Below are 24,104 nucleotides of genomic sequence, written 5' to 3' on the forward strand. Positions count from 1 at the left end.
TTAATTATGGACGTATGTGATGTGCCACGATCAAATCGAAAATTTGAAGTTTCCTAGAATAGAAACATCTATAAATATGTGTAGTACGACAAATGAGAAAGTTTTGTAATATTACGTCGAATAAATGAATTGCGATGTTTTGTAGTTCCGCTATTTGAAGTACTTTGAAACGAATCAGCGATGAAGAAATATTAGTTGAATAGTATTTATAATAACTAAGAAAATTTCAAATAAATAGTAGTTGAAACAAAATTACTCGAAACAATTTTACTCGAACTAAACCTTCGATTATTTGTTGTCGATGAAATTATATTCGATGAAAAGTTTGTCGGCGAAACAAGGGTACACCGAATTACGGAATTACAGAGGTGTTAACAGCGATGATATTGATAGAACCGGCTGTTTGGATCCTCATTTTATTAAAAATATTATTAATGGCACCACCAGTTACATACCTGCAGCATTAGCATTACTTGGAAACGATAAGGTTTAGCAGAAACATAACATAATAAAAAAACATAACGTTCCAAACAGCCAACCTCAAACTGTAATCTTTTAAAAATATTTTGTGGAGCTATGCTTAAAAGCTATATTTAAAATAATGTTCTTGTATCCACATGTATATTAATTGAATAAATAAATAAAATAAATAAAAATAAATCTTGAATGTTTATTGCAGACTGCTGTAATGGAATGAAACTGGCATACGAGTTCTCGCGCCGCCGTGTAAATCCATAATGCCATAGATTAATAAGAAGATCATAAATCACAATCCCCATATCCCAAACATTACAATACATTACAATGCGACCGCCTAAGAACGCGCAAAAAATGCCTTTTTGCCATCGACTATTTGTAGATTGGCGTTGTGTCACTTTCGAGTCATAAATTTATGTCAAAAGTGACACTTAACGCCATCTACATGTATAATCGAAAGCTACAAGACATTCCGTGGGTGTCGTAGAAGTCGACTGTGGGATATGGGTGAAATTGTGGCAGGCGAGAGGCTAGCAACCTGTCACTGCAATTTCACAAGTTCGATGTGTTTCAACCCCTTTTTGCCAAGAGTGGCACTGAAACTTGGTAGTTCATGTGCTCTGCCTACCCCTTTATGGGATACAGGCGTGATTATATGTATGTATGTATATGTACAAGACATTATTTTGTGGCGCCATCTATGTGTGGTGTAGTGTATGAGCGTTCTTAGGCGGTCGCATTTTAATGTATAGCATGGTATGATCTTTTTATATTTAATCTATGGTGTAATGTATGGTGGTTATATGCCTAGAACCGGTCCTTAGTTCGCTTTTCCTTGAGTTCCATATCGATGTGTCCACCGACGACGTCGACTCCAGAATGCGTCAGGTTGGCGTATATACGGCCCTTCTCGAAGGGGAAGCCGGGGGGAATGGCGGCTGACGGGATCGACATGTTATACAAGTGGTAGTCACCCTAGAAACAAGAGAAATCTATGATATGTTTTGAAATTCCCTCCTTTGAACCATAACGAATATATGTAAATATGTACTTCACCGACCTTTTTTGGCTATTCTGCTATTTGGTGTCACAAATCAAAGTCAAGTAAAAAAAACTTGTATCTTCTTCTGTAAATGAAGAGAAAAATGTATTAAGTATGTATGGAATGCATATATACTTACTACGTTTTGTCTTTGAGGAGCAATGTGAGATACGAGATCTTTTAAAAGTAGTGACGATATTAGCACACCTCGGGCACTGGCGAGAGGCGCGTTCCTAGCACACATTCTAAGCTCGTGTAGGTGAACGCGTACCATGTTTGTATAAGTGAGATATGACAGGTCGACTGTTCGCGTTTTTGACAGGCGGTAACTGTGACGGCGCTTAGTATCTTAGTCAAAATGGGTGACCAACTGACCACATAACGTCGGTCGATACAGCAGCCTCTAACTCAACTACAACGGACAGAGAGACGGGTGGCTTGCGCAGTGCACGTAGTGTCAGCTTATGCCTGACGAAGGATCTCCGAAAGGCCCGAAATATTTCACCGATATAATTTTTAGTTTTTGTACTAGTTCTTACTGTACCGGTGGATAAGGGCAGGGTTTTGCGAGTTTGCCTTGCTTCATAGCGGCACCAAAAAACGGGTCCTTGTGTATGAGGCTGCACCACCTGAAGTGCATCTCCACGAAGCTACGGCGGTACTCGTTGCTCAGGTATTGGAAGAAATAGAAGTCTACCTGTAAATAGTGTAATATAGTCAACTAATTGGAACCCTAGGCCACTCTACATCAATGTCAAAATTACAAGCAGTAAGAGATTTCTTGCAATTTGATTTATAACGTCACTATGACATAGGTTCCAATTGGTTGACTATACATCACTATTAGCGAAAATAAAAAACCTTACAATTTAAAATTATGCAAAAATCTGATAATTATGTATTATTAAAGACGGAACACTTTGTTCACCAAGAATTATTGATTTTACGCCTCATCAATAACTACATACATTTTCAGACTTGGGTTCCATCGCTATGATCTACAATAGGCGAGACGACTAAAAAAACTAATTAGTCCGTCAGTTAAATTATCAAAGAATTTTAGACACGTATTTTTTTATTTTTTCTCGTAAACGAAAAATTACGACGGTACAGTGCGTTGAAGTTTCGCGTGACGTCACGCCTAGGTACAATTTTTACTTAGAAGTGACGTCACAAGCCCCCCACTCCGGAACTTTGATGCTATCTTTGTATTTTTTCATTAATTAGAAAAAGCGAAAAATATGTGTGACGGACTAAACAGAATGCCATTTTTTTATGTAGTCGTCATCCCTATTTGATAATACATCGATTGGTCATCAATATCATCACGCACTAGGCACTGTAGTCGCACTAAGAATACTAAGATCCATTTCTTTCCCTTATGAACGACTAAGATTGTGTTTTAAATTCCACACTTATGACATACATAAGCCTGAGCATGTTAGAAACGTATCGTATTTGAACTATTCACGCTTATCGAATTGATAGTTGAGTGCAGACCTCTGTGATTTTTCTGTTTCTTGTAAAAGAGCTATTAATGAGAATTATTAAGATATCCATTGACTTTCCGTTCATAAAACCTCTTACTCCTCTTAATGTTCGATGAAATATACCTATACCAGTATAAAGTGACAAAATTGTTACGTTCTTTTAAACTGTCGTCGAAAAACAGGAGCTGTTGGTAATGTATATCGACGTAATACATTGGGCTTCGGCGGTTTTTTCTTACTGATGTAAAATTCACATACGACAGGTACTTTGGATTTACATGAGACAACTTGGGTCTTTCCGTCACTATGTAGTAAGAAACCTGAAAATTTGAAATATATTTTGTAAGCAGAAATATTTGCAATATGTACTAATAAAAAATTACCAAGGCATAGCACATGATTGCCGTGAGATAGACTACCCGTCCTTATGTTATTAATTAACCGCCTTCCAAATCTCAAAGGAAGGGGTTCTCAATTCGTCTGTTTTTTTTTTTTAATGTTTGTTCCTCGATATCTCCGTCGTTACTGGACTGATTTTGAAATTTTTTTTTGATTGAATGTATATGCATACAGATTGGTCCCATTATTCTCAGAACCCAGTTTTCGTGGTGGGATCCTGGAGAAATCGAGGGAATTCCTCAAATCTGAAAGGCATATATATGGTGATTTTTGTGTTTTTAAAGGAACAGCATGCATTTACGTACGGAACAGTGACATTTGGTGCAGTGGAACTCCTGATGATGGTCAGAATGGAACTCCTCAAATCTGAACGGCACACTTATAGTGGCTTTGGTATTTTTATAAGAACAGCATGCACTTACGTCCAAAACAGTGACATTTGGTGCAGTGGAAGTGCTGATGATGGTCAGAACGGAACTCCTCAAATCTGAACGGCACACTTGTAGTGACTTTGCTATTTTTATAAGAACAGCATGCACTTACGTCCAGAACAGTGACATTTGGTGCAGTGGAACTGCTGATGAAGAGTGAGCCGCCCCTGGTTAGAGTTCCGTTCTGATAATCATTGTCATCTGTAAGTACTTCAGAATCATGCAAATTTCAAAATTGGTTCAGAAATGACGGAGATATCGAATAACAAACATTAAAAAATATACAGACGAATTGATAACATAATCCAACATTTGAAAGTATTTATCACCAGAACCCCAAAGGAAGGCGGTTTTTTTTTCTTAAAAATTATACAGTTAGAAGAAAGACGTGTCATCTCTATCTCGCGGCAATCATATGCTAGGCCTACAGTTGCCCATGGTGTGCGATAGCAGTGGACATACACTAATAATATAATGTCACCAAGCATTGAAATCCTTCTTCGTCGCTTGATATATCATTTTTTGAATTACTTATTTGTAAAGATACAAGCAAATCTCGTCAACAGTAACAACAGTAACAAACTAGTAAAGTAGTAACAAAGTAGAACTTAGATTATAATTTGACACATATAGCCTAATGTTCAATGAATACGCACCTTGCTGTCAATAGACGCAACTAATAACAATATGAAACAAAACAAAATAGAAGTATTCATTTGTTTGTCAGTTCGAATGAAAATAATAATACTGACAGTTATTGACGTGTTATTAGAGTAGTTATTAAAACAATACTGATGTATATTTTTGGACGATATTATTCAATCATTAGTATACTTTTAACTACTAGGTACCTTTGGTTGGCTTAGTAAGGACATAAGGTGACGGACCCAATCATGGACAGTTTAAGAAAAAAATTCGCCTGTTTTTGATACTTCACTGATAAATGTAAAAATTCTACCGCCAAGCGTGTTAAATCTTGAATGTCCTATCCTTCTTCTACATTTCAAGCGTATTGCAGAATAGATACTCCTATTGGTTTCTTCATAGTTAACAAATTAAAACTAGGTGTTTTTTCTCCAATTATGGACGGCAGTTCTCCGGTAATGGATCCCCCATTATGGACAGTGAAATAAGTTTAAAATTTTACTTTTAAAGCCAACTGATACGCAATTAGTCAATTTTATACACCATAAATACAATTAGTTTGGGTTATTTTAACATAGGATTGTTTCTTGTAAATTTTGCTTTTGTAAATTGTTCCTTATCCATCATAGGAGGTAGGCAGTTTTTCGGGTCCAGTAATGGACACTCGCAAAATAACGTCATTTCTTTATATCTTTGGAGCAACAAACTAGTATGTTTTATACCTTATCTCATGCTTAATGCAGTAAGTAAAACGCATTCAACATTACACCGTGCGTTATTTTTTTATTATTTTATACATGAACTCATCTCTCTTAGCAACATTACTAAGAATTTGTCTTGATATTTTTTTCAGTAAACTGGTGAATTTTATCTTGTCTCCAAATCCTTCAGAAATAACCGAATTAATTGAAACTTCAAAATGAAACAGCTCTACAACTCTAGTTTATGGTACATAGCCGTCAGTTTTTAGAAACTTATTTTAGATACTTATTTTTAAGGATTTGTGTTTTTTTGTCCATAATGGCATCACCGTCCATTATGGGGTATTTTACCTTACTCACACTTTGTATGTTGATTCGACACATGCTTTTAATAGTCACGATTTTAGATATTGTCTGTGTTTTTTTTTTTTTTTTGTTGTCCATCGTATCTGTTTCATGGAAACTTATTTTTAATAACAAAAAACCTTTCGGATTCTAATATTGTGTGTCAACATACACTATTGTACGTTAAACACCTTCCACGAAATAAAATCTGTTGAATACGATCCGATACGTTGATAACGATCTACTTTATTTCATTAGCGCGCATATATCTGAGTATAAGTACTTAGTATTTACCTTTTACGTACCTACCACACGTTAACAAATAGGTAATAAGGTACTTCACTTTTTTGCCTTACCTAACATTGTGTCTAATATCATAATTATCTATATTTTCAGACCGTACAATTATTATGTGTTCTTTAATTTCAAATTGTACAATTTAGTAAGTGTTCATGTTCACAAATCTTCGTCAATTGTCTAAAAAAATTCAAACCAACTACATACTCATAAGTGATTTAATTGATTAAGTAGGTATACAAAAGAGAAAATTTAGTAAATAATACTCAGACAACATGGTTCTCTTACGCATATGGTGGTGTTAAAAATTATACTTATTATACTACCGATAATAATATGACTAATTTTAAGCCACAATGGTAGAATGCATTTCGATTAGATATATTACAATTAGAATTTCAGAGTACATTATATATTCATATTATTTGATAGCATCAAAATACAGATACGGATGTAAAAAAGCAATTATCAATATTTCTAACTACTCAAACAGTAAATGTTATTGTAATGTCAAAGAAAACCTTTATCATGGCAGTCAACACACGCATATTCATGAAAGAAACGAATATATATTTAATGTACAAGTGTTACTAAACAGGAGTGATATTGATGCATTGATCATGACTAGGTAGACTCTGACATATTCATATTATATTCGTATCAAGAATTTTTATTTCAGTTCTTTAAAATTACAATGTGCCTGACAGACGGTATTACTAGTTATCTCTACAGTTTGCATTATAAATTAGGTAATAATCTGCTTGTTTACTTAATGAATGTTGCTGATATACGAAATAATAAAATTATTCTACAACACTTTCTAATAAATGTACAAATCTTTGGAGAGGCCGACAACACATCGGCAAAATGTCAACCATAATCTGAAAGCCAAGTTTTTTGAACTTTTATTTATATTTCTTACACCTAAGGATGCAAAAGGCCGCCGGCCGGGCGAAGTGGAGACGACTGAGCAGGAAAGCGGACCCTGGGGCTCTAGGCCGGGAAAACGTTAGGTTGAAGGAGGCGGTATACTGTGTCTCATATGGAACTGATGAGTAAATAGGTAGGTAGGTACGCCATGTTTTTCATTTGTACCCATTAAAATAGTCACGGGACGGGTGCCGCAAGACTGGGGTCTGGTAGACTTGGACAGGGAAAGCGGGAAGACATGGATGGGTCAACGAGTGATCGAAGTTTGCTTACAACTGAGACGAGAGGAAAATGAAGACCGTTTTACAGCGGTGGGACACTGTATAAGCTTATAATAAACATCAGGATTAATATCCTGCGCTCACCAGGCGATGTATGACGTCGATTCCGCTAATGATGCATTAATGCGTTTGCATTGTCGGTAATGACGCATCAGGCAGGGAGTCTGCAACTATTAGGAGCATTAGGACATGTGAGAGGTATGTGAATGTAGCGTTTATAATATACATTTAGATGTACAACTGGGGCATTATTCGACTCGTATTAATCGTCAAAGTCGCATAATTTTTAAAATCGCATGTTGATTCTATTAACTGCATAAGCAAAACGTAGGTGTTAATTAATTAAAAAAATAATATAACAACCTTTTTTTTATTAAGTTAATGCTGTTCAGATCAATAATATTTAGTTTTGTTTGATTGTCACAATTTTCACCCATACATATGCAAATGCATGTTATATATAATTGCCAAAGATATATATCCTTGTCTTGCAAAGATATATATAATTGCTATAGATATATATCCTTGTCTTTAGGTACTGTTTGAAGCTAAGCTATGTTACAATATTTACAAGAGTATCAAAAAAGTTAAATCCGCATTGATTATTACCTACGTTTTGGATTCAATGCCATTTACACAATTTCATTTCACGGTTCGCTGAAAATAAAAACGTATAGTCAAGTTATTAACGCCGGGCAATGTATATCTAATTTAGTTATTACTAGATTTTGCCCGCGGCTTCGCTCGCGTTAGAAAGAGACAAAAATTAGCCTATGTCACTCTCCATTCCTTCAACTATCTCCACCTAAATAATCAACGTCGATTCGTCGCTCCGTTTTGCCGTGAAAGACGGACAAACAAACAGACACACACACTTTCCTATTTATAATATTAGTATGGATTTACTGACATGTGGTGATCCACATACCTAGTCGATTTAAAGTCGGTTAAATTATAAAACATTTGTATAATAAAGTAGTTTTATCTCATAGCAATCTGCTAAGAGCAAATATCTATCTTTAGAACATTGCCAAGACCATTGTCGGCGACCCAAGTAAATGTCGTCTACATTTTTGAAACAAGCAGTTACATTAAAATTCACATTAGCACTAACTGGAAATATCTTTTGTAATGGATAAAATATGATAAGTATTACTTCTAAGTAATCTTGTTACTTAGAAGTAACGCTCAATCAAGTCAATACAGTGGATAGGTTCCGTACTTATTTATTTTCTAAGAACGAAATAAATTGCAACACAGATTACGATGTTTATACTAATCGATTTATTTTGGTTCGTAAACGTGTTCTTTTCCATTCCGATCAACTTAAAACTGGCAACCCTTCATAAATAATTCCCGCCATGTATTCTCGCATTACGCCGTCTTTAGATTTATGGCAACCCGCTGTCCACCATATTGCTCCAAATTTAAAAATATTTCTCGCGCAATCCTGGGAGCGCGCAACGATATCGAAACGGACGTTAGATAAACATTGAGTGTACTTTAGGGAATTTTCGTATCCAGATTTTATTTTTTTCGTGCCCAATATTGGATTTTATTTCTAACACAATAAATCCGTTTAAAAAAACTCTACATAATCCGTGAAATCTTTAAGTTTATTTATACCCTTCTTCTTGACACATTTGTTGAAGAGCTGGTGTAGAGTCATTCGTAATTCAACATAACGACATACATTAAAGTCGACGGAGAAGAACTTAAACCCGTAAAAGTTATTCAGACATAAAAAGATGGCCTTATTGTAAATAATTTTAATTTCAAAAATGCAATCGCAAAAACTGAATAAATTTTTATTTTGTCTGGTAAAGCAAATCAGCAATGGCCGGCGGTCAAACGGCGCTAAAATTAAAACTCGTAAAAATAGACTCCATTTGAAACGCATAAATTTTAAGGATGGCGGAAAATTAAAACGCCTGGCGCGCCTCTGCATTTCTGTAACTTTGTATATTTCCTATCAGTTGAAAAATCATTTTGAACTGTAAACCTTATATACTGGCTTGCAATGTTACGTTTAAATCGCTTTAGTTCAGTACGAAGTGAGGTTAAGGAGGTAAGTTCCAAATATATAATTGAATAGGGTGGCAATAAACAATGTAACAACACAATATTGCACGTGAAGCACCTTGAGCTATTGTGTTCGCCTTTAATTTATCACTTCAATATTGTGCTGAAAACGGAAAAACGATGCTTACCTATGAGTTTACGACTTGGGTTTGTAACACCAAGATGAAAATTCTGTCTAGACAATATTATAGAAAATATATTATGCATGGCTCTCTTCTTGTTTTGAATAAACTGTCGAATTCCAACAACCGATAAGAGCCAGAGATTAAAATCTACAAAAACCAAAATATCAGTAAGTGTTCATTGCACTTTACAAGAACCTAAGACAGGTTCTTGTAAAGACAGAACAGACTCAATTTAGCTTTTCAGTGTAACGATATTGAACGTAGCTAAAAGAGATATATAGGATTTCGGACAGACATAGGACTCCATTTTTTCTGTAATAATAAACCACAGACAGGTGGTAGGTGTTTATTAAAGATATGAGCAGGTACTCATATTGTATCAAAGCCTCTCAAAAAATATTCACCAGTAAATACGAGTATCTTATCCCCACCTACCCCACGGAGAGCACCAGTATCAATTTAATGTAAAAATTCAATAAACAAACGACCGATAGTAATGCAATAATACGGTTGTCTATTGTTTGCCCGACAGTCATTTAACATAATATTCATTTGCCCGAATCTAACATGCCTGAATTTCATTTGCCCGAATGATTTGTTTACCATAAAAATCAATCTGGGCGACCGAGCTTCGCTCGGTTCTGTTTCGTATCCTTGACCTGTGTCGCCATCTAGTTCGAAAATAAATAGTACCTACATCGATCAATCGAAAGAACTCTCAGTCTTAACAACACAACTACTCCACACGAGATGGCGCGCGTTTCGTCACAAAAGCTCAGAGTGTATTTTTCTATTCGTGTTAGCCTTTACCTGTGTCGCCATCTAGTCTTTGAAGTAAATAATACTTACATCGACCGAAAGACTTCTGTCTCAACAATACAACTACTCCACACGAGATGGCGCGCGAAGAAAAACGCGTGAAAACTCGAAAATTCGCGTTTTCCGGGACCTAAGGATATGTTAGATCGATTTTTCACCCACGAAAACCCCCACATAACAAATTTCAGCGAAATCGTTAGAGCGGTTTCCGAGATCGTCGGTATAAATAAATAAATAGATAAATAAATAAATAAATAAATAAATAAATATACAAGAATTGCTCGTTTAATAGTATAAGATAAGATATGACATACTCGTTGTTTATCCGAATATTACCTTCCATAATCATACAATGCCATACTATTTGTTAGCCATATTATTAAGTGCAATAATATGGTTTCATAGAATATTCAAACGCCATAAGCAATTATTGCCATATTAATTGTTGCCCATATTATTACCTAACCTAACCTACTTTCTGATAGCAGTTTCATTTTCCAGGGGTCACAGTTCTAACCTAACCTACTTTTCCAGCAGTTTCATTCTCCAGGGGGTCACAGTTCTAACCTAACCTAACCTACTTTCTGATAGCAGTTTCATTTTCCAGGGGTCGCAGTTCTAACCTAACCTAACCTACTGTCTGATAGTATTTTCATTTTCCGGGGGGTCACAGTTCTAACCTAACCTAACCTACTTTTCAAGCAGTTTCCTTTTCCAGAGGTTCACAGTTCTAATCTAACCTAACCTACTTTCTGATAGCAGTTTCATTTTCCAGGGGGTCACAGTTCTAACCTAACCTAACCTACTTTCTGATAGCAGTTTCATTCTCTAGTCCTTCTAGTACCTATTATAGTAGTTTTCGATTCTGCCAAAGCACATTATGGAAATTGACTTTTCTGGACGCTAATTTGTATGACAAATGATGGTATGGAATGTGGTAATTACGGATTTCGATGATTCTGACGAATGACATTATGGAAACTGAGTTTATGGGAAACAAAGTTTCTGGCACTAGATTAATATAGTAAACAATGATTATGGCATAAGATGTTATGAGAAACAATATTATGATTGTTGAATAGGATGGCAAATAAAATTATGGCAAATGAAATTCTGGCAAATGGGGGTATCCCCAATAATACGGGATGAACTGTACATTGAAATGCGGGAATTTAGAATGATTTCCAGGAATCTAATATTTATCTCTGACAGATGCCAACTAACGTTAAAGACATGTCAATCCCATCGAATTTACACTTTCCTGACACGTTTAAGGCTCTTTTAGACCAATTCTACACAATAGCATTAGAATGATACCAGTGTACTTTCGAATTGGCTTTTTGCGTTTTTTGTTTAAACAAGTACCTAGTACCTATTCTAACGCAGTTATTATCAGCTGATTAATGCTCACTTTTTTGAACAACATTTACCTAAGGTGAAACCAATATTTAACGGTGAAAAATTTCACATGCGCATCCCACATAGGTACATACGTATAATTTCTTCTTCTTCCTGCCACATTCCCATTTTCAATTGGGGTCGGGCCCCCTTGTACGTAAGCGCCAGGACCGTCTGTCCTGGGTTGTTGTTGGTGAGATGTTCAGTGCTTTTAGATCCTTCTCGATTCTAGTCCACCAGGTAAAAAGTGGAACACCTTTACCTTTGGGTTTTGTTGGGATATTTAAGGCTGTCTTCACGGAGTAGTCATCGCCTCTTCTGTTTATATGACCGAACCAGGGTAGTCAGTTCAGAGCTTCTCTGCCACCGGAGCTACTTTAAAGGATCCCCTGACGAACTCGTTGCGGACTTTGTCTACATACGTATAATGTGCCTAAAGCCTGACCAGCACGGGTAGCATGGTCGCGGATAGACGATAAAATATCAGGCCGTCCCTATCGCACTGTTAGTAAGTGCGATAGGGACGGCCAGATGTTTTATCATTTATCGCGCGACCATAATTGCCTGCCTGAAATATATTATGACTACGCGCCATATTGCGGAATTTCATTAGAATTATTTTCTTCATACTAAACTGAACTGTCAACAAATACATCAGAATAGCAGCGCCAGTCATATATTTCTGGTCTGGTCAGGCTTTATAATATGCGGTGAATATGATAAAGAGATGTGATATATGATAAAGGTCGTTGAGGTTACCAATTTGCTTAAGACGATACGGTAGGGGTCAATTCTCCATACAAACGCTCCCGACTATTTCCTCCCTGGTTTTTGAAGATAGAGCAATGATTTTTTCAACACAGATTGTTATTATTTTTATCTGTGTCGGACCGTTTTGATTTTTTTGATATTCTGCTTTTTAAAGACTCTAGAGCCAATCAAAAATTTCCAAAAACGGCCTTTTTCATTGTGGCGCAAAAAAAGGTGTGATACTCAAGATTGGTAATAATTAAACAAAAAAGCTTAACGGTCCGACATAGATTATTTCATTGTTATTCAGATTCCCAAATTTCGTTCCGATTGATTAAGTTTTGAAGGAGGAAAGAGTCGAGAGCGGAACCTCGATTTTAAAGATTTATTTGAAATATCTTTTGACTGAGTTGTTCTTAATGGACAATTTTTTTTCGATAAATCTAGGTAATAACACCTGTATATTTAACTGAAATTCCCAAGTTGAAAGGGGGGCTCCTTTCCATTTTAGCATTTTCGCTACCGTATCCTCTTAAGTTCATAATCCAATAATACATATATATTGTTTTTATTCGGGAGAGCATGAACCAGGGAACGGCAAGGAAAATATTTTTCTCAAACATGCAATGAAATATTGTCTTTACGTTCCTTAAAATGGGCTGGGAAGTATCGCTTTTTGGGCGCAACAACTCGAGAGGACTGTAAAGGGATTTCATATTATTTTTTAGGCCTAGGCCTGCAAAGTAACTTTTTTTTATAAAATATTGTCCTTTAGAACATTTTTTTTTATTTCATTGTATGTTTGAGAAAAGCACTATACATGCCTCGGCATGAAAACGGATTCCCGGCCTCGTATCCCTATCCGGCCTTGCTCGGACGCTCGCTCGCCGTATATACCCCTTGGCCGGAAATCCTCATTTTCCCGGCCTCTGATGTAATGTACTATTTTGCAAGTTTCTGGTCTCTAGGTTCTTACCTAAATACCTACCTGCATAATCATAATTATTTTTCGTTAATCGTTTAAATGTCAACCAGAAGTAAATTTGACTTTTTTGGTTTCCCAAATCATATAAAAGTACAATCTTTGACTTACTTAAAACTAACAATCTACTTGAAGCCACGCCAATCGCCAAATTAAATATGGTTCCGAAAATCTTGGCCAACTTTTCAAACTTTCTGTTTAACTTTGCCAAAGCAAAAAGGCAAATAATAAGTCTTCAACGTCTCAAAGTTTGCCAAAACCCTTCAGAATAGACACTCCAGTAAATGTTAACCGATCAAGACTAACAAACGGCTTAATAGAGTTAACCTGTAAATGTCATGTCAAAGTATACCCAGCCCTTACCTTCGCAGAGAAAGCTCATAACGTGCGATAAAATTCCCTGTCCTTTTTTAACTGTAGCAATTAGAAAGGGACAGGAAGTCTGTCACGCGGACGAAATACTATCGCGTCCATCATGTGCTTGATCTGTTTGACGCCGCCGAGTTCTATTGATTGCGGCGAGGTCTGATTATTATAATGGGGGCTCTTGACGTTGATGTTAATTAACAATGTTCAGGATTTTATTAGACTGAACTGACTTTTAATATTGGAATCTGATTTTTTTTAATCACAGATCCATAGTTCCTACTCCACGCGTACCTAAGTATCTAGAGATAAAAGTATAGTCACCGACATAAATAAGTGATGATTTCTGTACCTTGTCATATAACGTCTTGTTTGAAATATCATGTGAAATTGTCAAACGATTAAAAGTAGTAGATAAAGGTTTTGCCGGTGACTGTACCTACCTGTAATTTATTATGCGAAGGTAAATTCTTCATAATGTAGGTACATTATGAACTCACAGTAGGTACTCGCATCTATATCAATACAGGGTCTGTCCTTTCTTCTCCCGCTCAACTTTTGCAAAGTGAATATACTGAAATTTTATAAGGTAACATTTTTTTTGGCTTTGGGCTATTTCATTAACATGGTTTTTATAGACAGCATAGGCCGTAATCAATACAAAAAAAAACTTCGACTACAACCTATAAATGATAATAATCCATACTTACTAATATTATAAATGGGAAAGTGTGTGTGTCTGTTTGTCCGTTTTTCACGGCAACATGAAGCAACGAATTGACGTGATTTTTTAAGTGGATATAGTTGAAGGGATGGAGAGTGACATAGGCTACTTTTTGTCTCTTTCTAACGCCAGCGAAGCCGCGGGCAAAAGCTAGTTATACATAAAAACCTGTTAAATCTAAAAAGCACTTGGACATTGTTATTTATCCGTAATTTTAGACTTCCGTAGTCTCTAGTGAGCTGGCCCCGTGCACTGTCTCCAAAATTAAATTATGCTTTTCCATGAATATTATACTCGATCTCGCAATCTTTTTGCGTTATTTAAATCGAGTCGGGGCTATGAAAAATATTCACAATGAATCATAATCTTAAGTTGATTGGGGAAACATGGAAATAAGCGTTAGGGTTTTCCTTTGTTTTCTTCTATACTTCCTTTGGTTACCTGCCCACGGGGATTAAAGCCAACGAGACTCGATTAGCTAAGGTAGGTAATCTAAAAAGTACCTAATTTTACCTAATTCAACAAAATTTATAATAAATTACATACATACATACATACATACATACAATCACGCCTGTATCCCATGAAGGGGTTTCAGTGCCACTCTTGGCAAATAAGGGGTTAACAGAAAACGAAACTATAATAAATTAGTACCTGGATTTAGGGCGTTTTACACCGGAAACAAAATGTGGATCTTCAATTATGGTTATTTGGTTAACAAGAGCTTTCAATGAAAATCTATATTCTCACAGTACTTACTGGTACACGTAAACACATTGATTGGTCTGCCTAGGTTCTGCAGTGCCTCCACAATGTTTGCGGTGGCTCGTACTGACGGATTCGCAGCAATCTTGCGCAAAAAGGCAGCGTCACTACTGAACAGAACGAGGAACAGCCCAAACAGCATCCTAAAGATGATTGCAAATCATGTGTGCTGTCCTGTATTTAACAAAATAATATTAAATGTGAAATCGAATCTAGTTTTTAAGTACTAACATTATTTTATAAGCGATTACTAACAATAATGAGATCAATGTTATCTTTATGAAATAAATAAATATATATATATATTAGGGATGTTACGAATATTTGCATTCGCATTCGCATATGCGAATGATTCGCATTCTTTTAAACATTTGCATTGACATTCGCATTCGCTTCAAACGATGCGAATGTTTTGCGAATGCGAATGTGTGCAAGTCGCAGCTTGTTCCTCGCCCACGCCGGCCGCTCCAATTGCTACTTGTCGACTGTCGACTCGCGCATGCGCAGATAGGTCAAATTCGTACGGCGTGAAGTTCGTAATCGGCATTTTGACCAATAGTAAGCATTAAAACCGAAATAGAATAGTAAGCATTTTAAATTTTTTACCTAGCGGGTTGTTGGTGATTGCTTGGTTTTTATTTTGGTTTTTTATGAAATTCAGCGATATTCGCATTCGCATTCGCATTCGCACATTCGCATTCTGAATATTCGCATTCGCATTCGCGTTCGCGAATGTGACACATGCGACATTCGTGACATCCCTAAAACACATTCAAAAACCGGCCAAGAGCGTGTCGGGCCACGCTCAGGGTAGGGTTCCGTAGTTTTTCGTATTTTTCTCAAAAACTACTGAACCTATCAAGTTCAAAATAATTTTCCTAGAAAGTGTTTATAAAGTTCTACTTTGTGATTTTTTTCATATTTTTTAAACATTTGGTTCAAAAGTTAGAGGGGGGGGGGACGCACTTTTTTTTCCTTTAGGAGCGATTATTTCCGAAAATATTAATATTATCAAAAAAACGTTCTTAGTAAACCCTTATTCATTTTTAAATACCTATCCAACAATATATCACACGTTGGGGTTGGAATGAAAAAAAATATCAGCCCCCACTTTACATGTAGGGGGCGGTACCCTAATAAAACATTTTTTTCTATTTTTTATTTTTGCACTTTGTTGGCGTGATTGATATACATATTGGTACCAAATTTCAGCTTTCTAGTGATTACGGTTACTGAGATTATCCGCGGACGGACGGACGGACGGACGGACGGACGGACAGACGGACAGACAGACATGGCGAAACTATAAGAGTTGACTACGGAACCCTTAAAAGTAGGAAGAGGAGTTTATGAGTGAATCATTGGAACAACTGGTAAAAATTGATTTCATTTTTTGTTAAAGATTATCATATCGCCCTGTAATATTTACGGTCACAATAGTCTGATGATTACTTTATACCTGAAATTTCTCAATGGTAGATGACATTTTATTTAGGTACTTGTCTTATTTGAACCGTTTTCTGTCAAACATGCCTGAATTACTCAACGAGACAGTATCGTTCGTAAATAATCACGTCGATGCATTCGCTTAGGCATGCAATGTTTTCAATCCTTGGGTATCGGAGGTTTTTTATCGTAGAGCCGAGATAAATGTCCGGTTAGTGGGGTCCTACGTTGATTTATACTGGACGTCCGTCAGGGCAACGAATTACGAAGGCTTCGATGTAAATCACCTAACGTCGACCGGCGCCTCTCACAAAACGTTATATCTTACTAGGGGACTAAGGCTCATAAGGCCTTATATACACGTGCGGACGTCCTGTGCTAGGTACTACCTCTAATACGTAGGGTATCGGATATAAATACGGATGCAGAAGAATCGCTGCGTTCCATTTAATCTTTTAGAATCGCGTCGTGTGACATGTTTTGTACGTTTTTTGGCTGCAGTTTGAGTGCTTCGGGTTTTAGGATAACGTCAAACATGCGGATAAAGTTTGTTTTCAAGTGAACAAGCGAATAGTCAATTCAAGTTTCAAAAGTTATCGGTTATAAAGTTATAGTTAGTTATAAGTTATATAACGTCATGTTTTCATTTACGATACTCAGAACTAAATCTAATGTTTTACCAACATCAATAAAATTATTACATTTTTTTTCAGGTTTTGTGATGGTATTTCTCAACAACTAAGTATTGTCATTCTGGCTAAGCACCAGCGTCATTTGCTATAAAATAAATACTTTACGCTGTTTTATGATCTGTCATTTACTACGTACCTACCTACACGTCGAAACCCCTGCCCACATATTTAAAATCTCAGTAAAAAAAAACCTAGACTTAAAAGGCAATTTTGTTTCTTGCACAAATAAAATTTTATCTCAAGATTCTGCACAAACGTTGTCACATTTTCTCATCAGGAAGTGCAAAGACAGCTTAAAAGATTAAAACAATAAGTTACCTCATAAAAATGAGTTCAAAGTGCCGTGCGTAGGTACCTATACCTACAGGCTGATGTTTATTACTCGCGCAGGTTGGTGTTAAAACTTTTTATACGAAAAAGTTGACGATCGTAAATGTTCGGGCGGATTAAAAAAGGGGCCCGTTGAAGCTTTGCAACGTGTGACTGCCGAAGATCTTATACCGTTGACATAAAAGTAGATTTCACTTGTTTTTCCTTTAATAACATTGGTGCATGTAAGTGTTTAGGGTAACGAGATCTGACATTTTCCGGCTGAATGTGCACGTGCGTTGTTTTGTTTTCTGTTTTAATTTAACTGTTCAGGTTTAGTTGCACAAAGGTACTAAATTCTAATGAAGCATATTCTAGTGTGCATTTTGTTTCAGGTATATTTACCTAGCTGAAATAGCGAGGGAATGTAATTAGTGATGATACTCCCACAAAATGTATAAGAATGTAGTTTCAAAACTTGTAACCTAATAGTTTTGAATCTTGATTAACCTACAATCAACTGAAGAGATAAATTTAATCTATCTGCATCTATAGATGATTGTATGCACGGGTGCTAAGCGAACAATATTGCTGACTAAACATACACCGTGGCCAAACAAACATGTATTACGGGATAACATGTCATTCAGTCCAAAATCCCGATTATTCAAAGCCACTTTGTCTTTTCTGAATCCTCATCAGCGAGTAACTTATTCAATGAATAATATGTCTTTCTTCATTGCATTGTAAACTAAATATAGAAATACCTAAAACATCGTCATGTTAATAAGTTTACAGCAACGAAGCCTGCACAATCGTGCACTTACGTGAAGGGGACAAGACTAACGTTTCATTTCTCGCTCCCATTCCCTTTTAAAAAGCGCTTCGAGCCTCCACTCCGCTTCCAAGGCGTTTTGAAAAGCAAAACAACTAAAAATTTCCCAAAAACCCTGTCTCCGCATATAACTCTGTTGAAAAAACGTCTCTGTTTCATTCAACTAAAATTTAAATTTCGAATAACTCACTAGAACGGATTGGAGCTCGTGAAAATACCCCTAAGAAAAGTTTTTGTGCATATACGCATTGCTTACAAAATGGATCGTGCAAGTTAATAATAGGGTTGCAAATCCAATGGGGGTGAGATGTAGACTTTCCGTTCCAATTACCGCATCTGAGCGAGGTGTGTTTTTCTAATGAAAGTCCTGACTTGCGGACGCATTGTTCGCGTCGAGTGATGTCTTCGCGCTTCCAAGTCTCATTGATTTGATGACCTGCAGAATAAACTTTTTTTGTTAGGTACTGATTCGTTTGTATACCTACGGAATGTACTTGAATCACCTCTGAAAAGAGGCATTGCTGACCTGCGGGCGTTGCACACTAGTTGGATAAACTTTATCGCATCGGTGCGTCCCTATCGCACTTACAGATATTGCAAAAAGGACGGCCTGACATAATGGCCGGCAACAGACGAGTCTTAATTTTCATAATCTTAAAAAAAAATTGTATGCAAACTGACACTGACAGATCTGTCAGTGTCAGTTGGAACTGTCAATTTGCATACAATTTTTTTTTAAGATTATGAATTATTAAGACTGTCTGTTGCCGGCCTATATCGTTTATCACGCGACCGTGCTTGCTTGACTGGATTAATTAACTGTGGTAAGCGGACAATACCTATATGTGACGGTACTAATACCGTGCCTAAGCACGCCACAGACAGTCTTAAAAGATCATAATCATAATGAATATTTAAGACTGTCTGTCAGATCAGTCAGTTTGAACTGACAGGTTGCATACAAATCTTTTTTAAGATTATTAATTTTCCCCTCACTAGCTCGGAAACACGTGTTTTGTCCTTTAATACCAGCGGGTAAAAACGCATTTTATCCACTAGTGGGTAAAGTAATTTGACCTTGAACAGAGGCAAATTTTCTGCTTTAAAATTGATAAAAGTGAGTAAATCTAGTAATGAAGATGTTTTACCACCTGTGTAACTACTGGAAGCAGTGATTAAGGCGTTTCTTGCGTTGTAGTTTCCTCGCTATAGTGAGGGGAAAAGTTTTGTGTTACACACGAGTGCAAATGTATTTTACTTCTCGTGTGTTGAAAAACTCGCAAGCTCAGGATTCTATTCTCGAACCACTCGCTTCGCTCGTGGTTCAACTATAGAATCCTTTCGCTTGCTCGTTTTTCAATTCCACACTCGGCGTTAAAATACAACTTTGCACTCTTGTATAACAAATAACTATTTTAAGACTGTCTGTGGTGTGCCTTAGGTGTGATGGAGAACGCCCGTAAGGTCTTGAAATTGTTTAACACGTTTAATTTAAAGTTAAAGGCCGGCAACGCACCTCCAACACCTCTGGTGTTTCGGGTGTCCATGGGCGGCGGTGATCGCTTACCATCAGGCGACCTGTCTGCTCGTTTGCCTCCTATCCCATAAAAAAAAAAAATACGCATAATATCTAAATATTGCAAATGCAGTCATATGTAAACATACTAGTTAATGAGATCAAACACTATGCCAATATATAAATGAGTTCTGCACATTACCTACCAGCCAATAAAACCACATAAGTACATCTACTTACATCACAAGTCGTCTACCCCTCTAATGGCGAATTTTCTCACATGTAATTTCCACCGTCATATTGCAGAGCCCGCCCAATAACGTCCGACGTTATATTTCAACGGCAAAATTAAACTTTTTGCCCGAAAACGAAAGTTATCATGTGCAACTGGCTTTATAGATTGCAGTGGAGAGTGTGGGCTTGACATGTCGCGGTCGCGGAGAAGCGATGGAGCTTTTAGAAAGAGTTCTATGAGTTCTTTTTTTTAATTCTGGGCGAAAAAGTAAGATTAACGCCAATAAAACTACCTAAAACTGTCTTACTGACACCGTAAAAGTAAGGACGTTACCCGTCCTTACTTTTACGGTTACCGTAAAAGTAAGGACGGGTTCGAAACCTCAGGGCAAATGATAAACTTATCTAAGAGTCCGTGTAGATTAAGGTTTAAAGTCAATAAAAAAAAATACGGAAACAAGCACAGCATGGTAGACTAGGTAGAGGGAATTCCATCCATATGAACAGTATATAAGTAATTGAAACATATTTATCAGCATTTACCTAGTTTATTTATTGGATTGATTATGACTTATATAAGGCTGACTTTATTCTTTGGAAACATTATAATCCGGATGAGGTCCAGCGGCCATATACTTCTCAGTCGGAGGTACATCTTCAAATGTAATTCCATATTTTCGCGACATTTCCTTATAGTCAATCTCATAGTAAGTTTTCCACCCGTCACGCTCAGCAGCAATCTGCGTAGCGTAAGTGGACATCCAAGCTCCAGTCATGGGTATGCCGTGGACTGCACACATTATACGTCTGGAATAATTAATAAATACAAGTTATAAAAAGTATTATCACATAATTCAGCTTAAGAAATTATCATGAGGATATTGAGGATTGTAGGATTATTAGTTACGTTTAATTAGCTATACTGTAATCTCCACATTACTGAAGGTCTGGACTTCTTAAAGTTAGATCCAAATGATTATCAAGCCTTATTTGTCTGTGTCACTTACCAATACATCGGTAGGTACCTACGGTGCGACACCAATTAAATTTCTTCGCTAGAGGAGGGGTCCTAATTCGTGTCGAAATTACAGATTACCAGCTTGAGAACTTTTTTCAAAAATTTTCTAAAGGGGTAGGTAAATATGCTTTTAAGAAGACGGTCGAGTCATGCAGCCTTACCTGACTGTCTAAAACTGTTGTGATATACAGTGTCCTCGGTACTTCGGTAACACTAGCAATGATTTATCAGCGTAGTGCGACGGAATATTGAATTTTTTCATCAAGTCGAAGCCTAACTCGTCATCGGCACATATTTCGTTATACTTTTTGGCTTCTTCTGTTTCCATGCCAGCAGTCTGAAAAAGGAAAACATTGCATGAAGCAACTTCCTACCTACCTACCTATTTACTAAATATGAACGTCAAACCAAAAATTGGCTTAAACGCCCATTAAATTATTTTCCTATGTACCTAAGAAAATGACCGTAGGGCTGGCGACTTCCTAGGAGCCTATTTTAGACTAGCTTCCCACGGCTTCGCTAGCGTTAGAAAGAGGCAAAAGGTAGCCTATGTCCAGAGATGTTAAAAAATAGGTAGTGCAATGTATTTAAATACAAAATGCAAATACTTTGGTTTTTACCTCTTTCAAATAAAAATACAAAATAGTTTTACAAAAGGGTATTTGAAATACCTACAAAATGCAAAATAGGTATTTTCAAAATACCTTTATTCAAATAAAATACTTTTTTGACATAAGGTAAAACTTTTCTTTTAGAGATGTGTTATGTGTTTAAAACACAGAATCACCAGAGACCAGTCCAGAAACCTGGCTCTATAAAATTAACACGTTAAAAAGTGAATCCAAAAATGGACTGTCTCCATGTCTTTTACCTACCTAATATTGTAAAAATCGAATGAAAGAGTTATATTGCAATATGTATGAAATATGAAAAAAATCCTAAAATAATAGTAATATTAATTAAGCATAAGGTATACAGTCATTACCATTAGGTATACGAATCGATATGGATTTTCCCCGATTTTTCGATGTTCACGGTCAGGGTGATTTGGGGTCTCGCAACAAATCGTTTACTATTTACTGAACCTTAATTATTATAGGAACCACTATGTTGGCAGCACTGAAAATAAGTGTGTTTTTGTAAAACATTAAATCAAGCGCTTCCGAACGTGTTGTTCCGGTCAGTACATAACTTAGGCAGACAAAGAAAAAATAGAATACGCGCTCGGTACCATCTATCTTACGTCAAAAAGTGACAAAAAGCATTTTGTATTTTGAAGTGGTAGAAAATGCAAAATACTTGTACTAAAAAGTATTTCAAATAAAATACAAAATAGGTTTCGAAAAAAGTATTTAAAATACCAAACATACAAAATAGGTATTTTGTATTTCTATTTGAAATGCTTTTATTTCAAATAGTTAACATCTCTGCCTATGTCACTCTCCATCCCATTAACTATCTCCACTTAAAAAATCACGTCAATTCGTCGCTCCGTTTTGCCGGGAAAGATGGACAAACAAACAGACACACACACACACACTTTCCCATTTATAATATTAGTATGGATTTAGGCTAGTTATTAAGTTATATGCTTAGTTTCGATTTTTAAATTCTCAGCTAAATGAATCCAATACTAAATTGGTTTTTTTTTTAGTTATCGAACCATAATTTATTATAGGACCAAGTTACACAGAAACTTATATAACATATCTATAAAATATTTGTTTATAATATCTATGTGGGAGGGCAGCACCGTCGTCAAAGCCGAGCCATCGGGTGATGGCCTTGAAGCGGTGGCGTGTACTAAATTGTATTACCATATTCCAATTTGTTTCCTTTTCCTCAGCTATACAGGAAATGCCCATAATATCCTGGGTGTCGTCATCAGTGTCGGCACAACACATTACGGTGCGACTGACTGGATCACGAAATACTCTGTTTATGTATAATCTGTATTCTTCTAGAGCTACTGGATTTTTCGGAAAACCTGAAGAAAAAACATTTGTAAACTGGTATGCCTAATATTTGTCAATTAATTAAATGGGAGCTTACAGGTCGGTTGGAAAAACTATTACCTACGATATTTTTCTGAATCGGAGTAAAATTAGAGGAAACAGATGAAAAGTTCCGTACCTATTGCAAGCAATTTTGGGTCGAATGGTTACCAAAGAAAATACTATAGGTAGTAGGTACCCACACATAAGAGAGATAGAGAATTAACCAACAGTACGAACTTTAACGAATATGCAACTCAATAAGTTTCCACAAGTATTTCCCAGCCACCTAAGTATGCATAAAATCATAAGCACTTACAGTATATATTTTTCGAGTGTAATGAATGAATCATCAAACCTGTTGCCTTCCGATAAGGTTCCTCCGTGACGAAATACTTCACCATCAAATCCGCAGCTTCGTCGAATCTCTCTGGCGGGAGGTCCTGTATCCTCAATTCCCATAATGTAGTTATACCTACCTAGTACGTTTTAAATAGTTAAAATCATCAGTTATAAAAGTATATAGATATCGAAGCGTCCAAGATGTTCAAAAACATCTGAACGTACCTTTATGCCACTATTTCAGATTTATCGTCGGATGTCGATTGCACATAGACGATATCACTATGAATCAATGTGATGTGAGTAGGAGTCAAGGCTAACACCACAGAGCTTAATTTAGATAGAAGAAACAAATTCATATATTTGTATAGGGGCCGAGCGTGTCAAATTTTGTACTGAAGTTGATTCTTGCCTGTAATTTTAAATATGTCTCAGGCTCTTGATTGTTCATAATTTTTGTGTTGTTGCAATTGAATATCACGTAACGAGGCATTTTTTATGTTTTGGTTGACTTCAACTTACAAAAATTGACGCCCGAAAGCTGCAAGCTGCGAGTAAAGACGGACAACTCAGTGGATTTCACTGAGTTCATTTGACACGCTAAGTAGATACGTTTGCTTGATCTATGGTATATATGACATCTGTGGCTAACACAATACATAACAAATT

The 24,104-nt window shown here is 36.4% G+C and overlaps 1 protein-coding gene across 1 annotated transcript; it reads right to left on the reverse strand.

Moving 5' to 3' along the window:
* Positions 1-20,645: 20,645 nt before the first annotated feature.
* Positions 20,646-23,617, reverse strand: LOC125228463. Its single transcript, XM_048133022.1, has 4 exons — positions 23,452-23,617; positions 22,917-23,086; positions 21,261-21,436; positions 20,646-20,888 (listed from the first exon to the last, which is right to left on the reverse strand). Exons 1-3 carry the CDS (start codon positions 23,495-23,497, stop codon positions 21,269-21,271), a joined length of 384 nt encoding a protein of 127 aa, XP_047988979.1. The 5' UTR covers positions 23,498-23,617; the 3' UTR covers positions 20,646-20,888; positions 21,261-21,268.
* Positions 23,618-24,104: the final 487 nt, after the last annotated feature.

Source organism: Leguminivora glycinivorella, chromosome 8, assembly GCF_023078275.1.
Source record: "Leguminivora glycinivorella isolate SPB_JAAS2020 chromosome 8, LegGlyc_1.1, whole genome shotgun sequence".
NCBI lineage: Eukaryota > Metazoa > Arthropoda > Insecta > Lepidoptera > Tortricidae > Leguminivora > Leguminivora glycinivorella.

Bases quoted from the DNA above. Each gene is read 5' to 3' on its own strand.
- LOC125228463 (XM_048133022.1), bottom strand. From the start codon at position 23,497: ATGGTGAAGTATTTCGTCACGGAGGAACCTTATCGGAAGGCAACAG. The intron at 23,087-23,451 runs GTTTGATGATTC...TTTTTTCTTCAG, and splicing joins ACCTTATCGGAAGGCAACAG to GTTTTCCGAAAAATCCAGTA. The intron at 21,437-22,916 runs GTAATACAATTT...TTCCTTTTTCAG, and splicing joins AGGAAACAAATTGGAATATG to ACTGCTGGCATGGAAACAGA.